We start from the raw sequence: 2782 nt of genomic DNA, 5'->3' as shown, positions 1-2782 counted from the left end.
CTATGACCTCACTAATGTATACATTTTTCATACGATAAACTCTTCAAATCGTATATGACACCACTAAATTTAACAAGATGACCCCATATATTTTAAAATTAATGATTTTTTTTTGGAAGTAAACAACCACCAAGTGTCCTTTAAATATAATTAGCTTTGAAAATTCTTTTAGGACCCGGTAACGTTTTCATCCTGGATTCGCCACTGTCTACCAGGAGTTTTACCTGGCTCAAGTGTTACTGTTGTCAATCTTGATGCAAGTACGGGGCTTTATAGTGGAGAAAGGAAAACAACAGCCAAGGTAGTATCCAGAGGATGGAGGCAATTTATTAGCATAATGAGTTGACTGATGGAGATCTGTGTACGGTGACCTTCGATGTTAGCCAACTAACGTTCCAACTAATTGAAGTAATGAGGATTCTTTAAAATTAACTGTTTGACAACAATAAATAAAGTTTTAGTTAGTTTTTCACTGTTTTGTTCATGTGTTACGTGTTATAAGTTTGCTATGTACTTGGAACACTCATTATCATACTTTTAATTTGCATTGCTACATTCAGTGTTGTAAAAGTCGGCCGACTTGGTCGACGCGTCGGCCGATGCGTCGTTTTTTTGGGTTCTCCGTCCCGTTTTTTCTGAAAACGACTCAAAAGACGTTCAATGATAAAAGTTCGGTCAAAGTTTGTCAAAGACGGTGAAAGTTGGTCAAAAACGGTCAAAATCAGTCAAATTTTCGTCAAGATGTGATATCTTTTAAAATTAGGGTTTGTTTTCATTTTTGAGCCGCTCTTTTCTCTGTGTCCTTACTAATTATGTACTTGGTAACATTAATTGAGTTTGTAGTTTGATTGTATTTAAATTCAAATTCCTATTTAAGAAATTTATGGTACAGAATCAACTATTTTATGAATATATAAATATATATTTAAGAAATTATTAATAAAGTCAACATTGGTCAACGACCGATGCGTCCCCGACGCGTCCCCGACTTGGCCGACGCGTCCTTTTTAGGTCTCGACCGATGCATCCCCGACTCGCGACTTTTACAACCTTGGCTACATTGAATATAGTAAAAATAAAGATATAGCTAAACTCTAATACATTATTGAAATTCTTAATATTGTTTTTACACTCACAAAGTCCCGCGAATTCGCGGGTACTCAACTAGTTACAATTACAAACATATATAATAAATAAGCAAAGGAAAACATTATGCGCTTTTGCTATATACATATTACATAACCGCATATTATTCATACCACACACATGTAGTTTTATAATTATTATTATTGTTGTTGGCCTTAAAAAGCTTATGAAATACTCCACATACTAGCTAGGCTGCGTCTTCCATAGTGAGTTTCGCTTCATACAAAGGTGAGGTGCCGTACTCAATTTTTGCATTCGCATACATTCCATCCTTCGTAACAGAATATTGTTTTGCGTCTTTTTCGTACATCTTGCCATAGATATCGCTAGGGTTAATATTCGCATTATCATCCACGACATCACAGTAGGCCTATATTTATACGTACACACAACAAATATTCAACTTATTAATTAATTAGTTGATTAAAATAATTATCATATTATGAACTTAGATATAGTAGAGGTAGATATAGATATATGCTTGTAATATATACTTACTTTATTTTTATATAGGCCCCAAGGGGTCTCCCAAGAAAAGAACAGTTTGGCATGATCAGCATCGTTTAACCTGAAACGATATACTACTAACCCAACCGAGCCAGAAGCTTCAGCAGACTTTTTGGTATGCAAAAACGCACCCCACTGCCCATTCTGGACTCTATCCGGAACCGAAGTATAGAATTTTCCATACGAAGAATCTTGCTGAGCAAAAAGCAAGGACACACCGGAAGCATTATAAAAGATGCATAATGTTGAAACACCATCACCAGATTCTTTTTTTGCATCCCTGATAAAAGCAAGTGCTGCGTCATGCTTGCCACCTTCATTTGGATTGTTTAGAGCGTTGCGTGCCCTCTCCAGGCGAGATCCTTCCGTCACAGGCTCACCGAACACGTTCTTAGGAGTACTCATCTTCTTCTTGTTGCTATAAACGGTGATGTATATATGTTTACTGCTGAAGTTAGTTTTAGGATGCTTGCGTTGATCATTCTCCTAATTGGGCTCTCTATTTATAGCCGGCCAATTCATTATGTTAAATTAATATATTTTTTTTATTACGAAAAACATAATAACTTTATAACGGATCCAAACATCAACAAGTACAAGGAGTTCAAAATGAGTCCTAGCCAAACTAAACAAAACCAAAAAAACGGCATCACCAACAAGGTGGGAACCCGTTTAACTTGGAAGTAAAATAAGGCTAAAACTGTGATATATGGAAAGAACATATCGATTATACTAAACGACAAACTAAAAAACAATCAAACGCTGGTGACACGAATAATGTCGACCACCACTGCAACCAAATAAACTAAACCAACCGCCGAACACCCACCGGAGAATTGACAACAACCCTTAAACAACAACCCCGAACCACAACTCCAAAGTGAGAGAACGTCAAAGCAGAAGCCATGGATGGTTTTTAAATACTTCGAAGAAAACTTTTCCAAAACAATCATCCTTTGGTCCTCGCAAAAAGTCAGTGATATTTCCAAACACAAAAAACAATGATTTTCCAATGCATCCACAAAACCTATTTTACCATGATACACCTCATATTGATCTAAGGTGGAATGCATTTTCAATAAACCAACTTGATAGTATGTGACGACCCGGAAATTTCCGATCAAATTTA

At 36.2% G+C, this 2782-nt stretch overlaps 1 protein-coding gene across 1 annotated transcript; it reads right to left on the bottom strand.

The window, feature by feature from the left end:
• Positions 1 to 1333: 1333 nt before the first annotated feature.
• On the bottom strand, positions 1334 to 2058 carry LOC139841169 (23 kDa jasmonate-induced protein-like). The gene is made up of 2 exons (XM_071831400.1): positions 1645 to 2058; positions 1334 to 1516 (listed from the first exon to the last, which is right to left on the bottom strand). Exons 1-2 carry the CDS (start codon positions 2056 to 2058, stop codon positions 1334 to 1336), a joined length of 597 nt encoding a protein of 198 aa, XP_071687501.1.
• Between the last annotated feature and the right edge of the window lie 724 nt (positions 2059 to 2782).

Source organism: Rutidosis leptorrhynchoides, chromosome 4 (assembly GCF_046630445.1).
Source record: "Rutidosis leptorrhynchoides isolate AG116_Rl617_1_P2 chromosome 4, CSIRO_AGI_Rlap_v1, whole genome shotgun sequence".
Classification (NCBI taxonomy): domain Eukaryota; kingdom Viridiplantae; phylum Streptophyta; class Magnoliopsida; order Asterales; family Asteraceae; genus Rutidosis; species Rutidosis leptorrhynchoides.
This window is presented reverse-complemented; position numbering and strand designations above follow the sequence as displayed.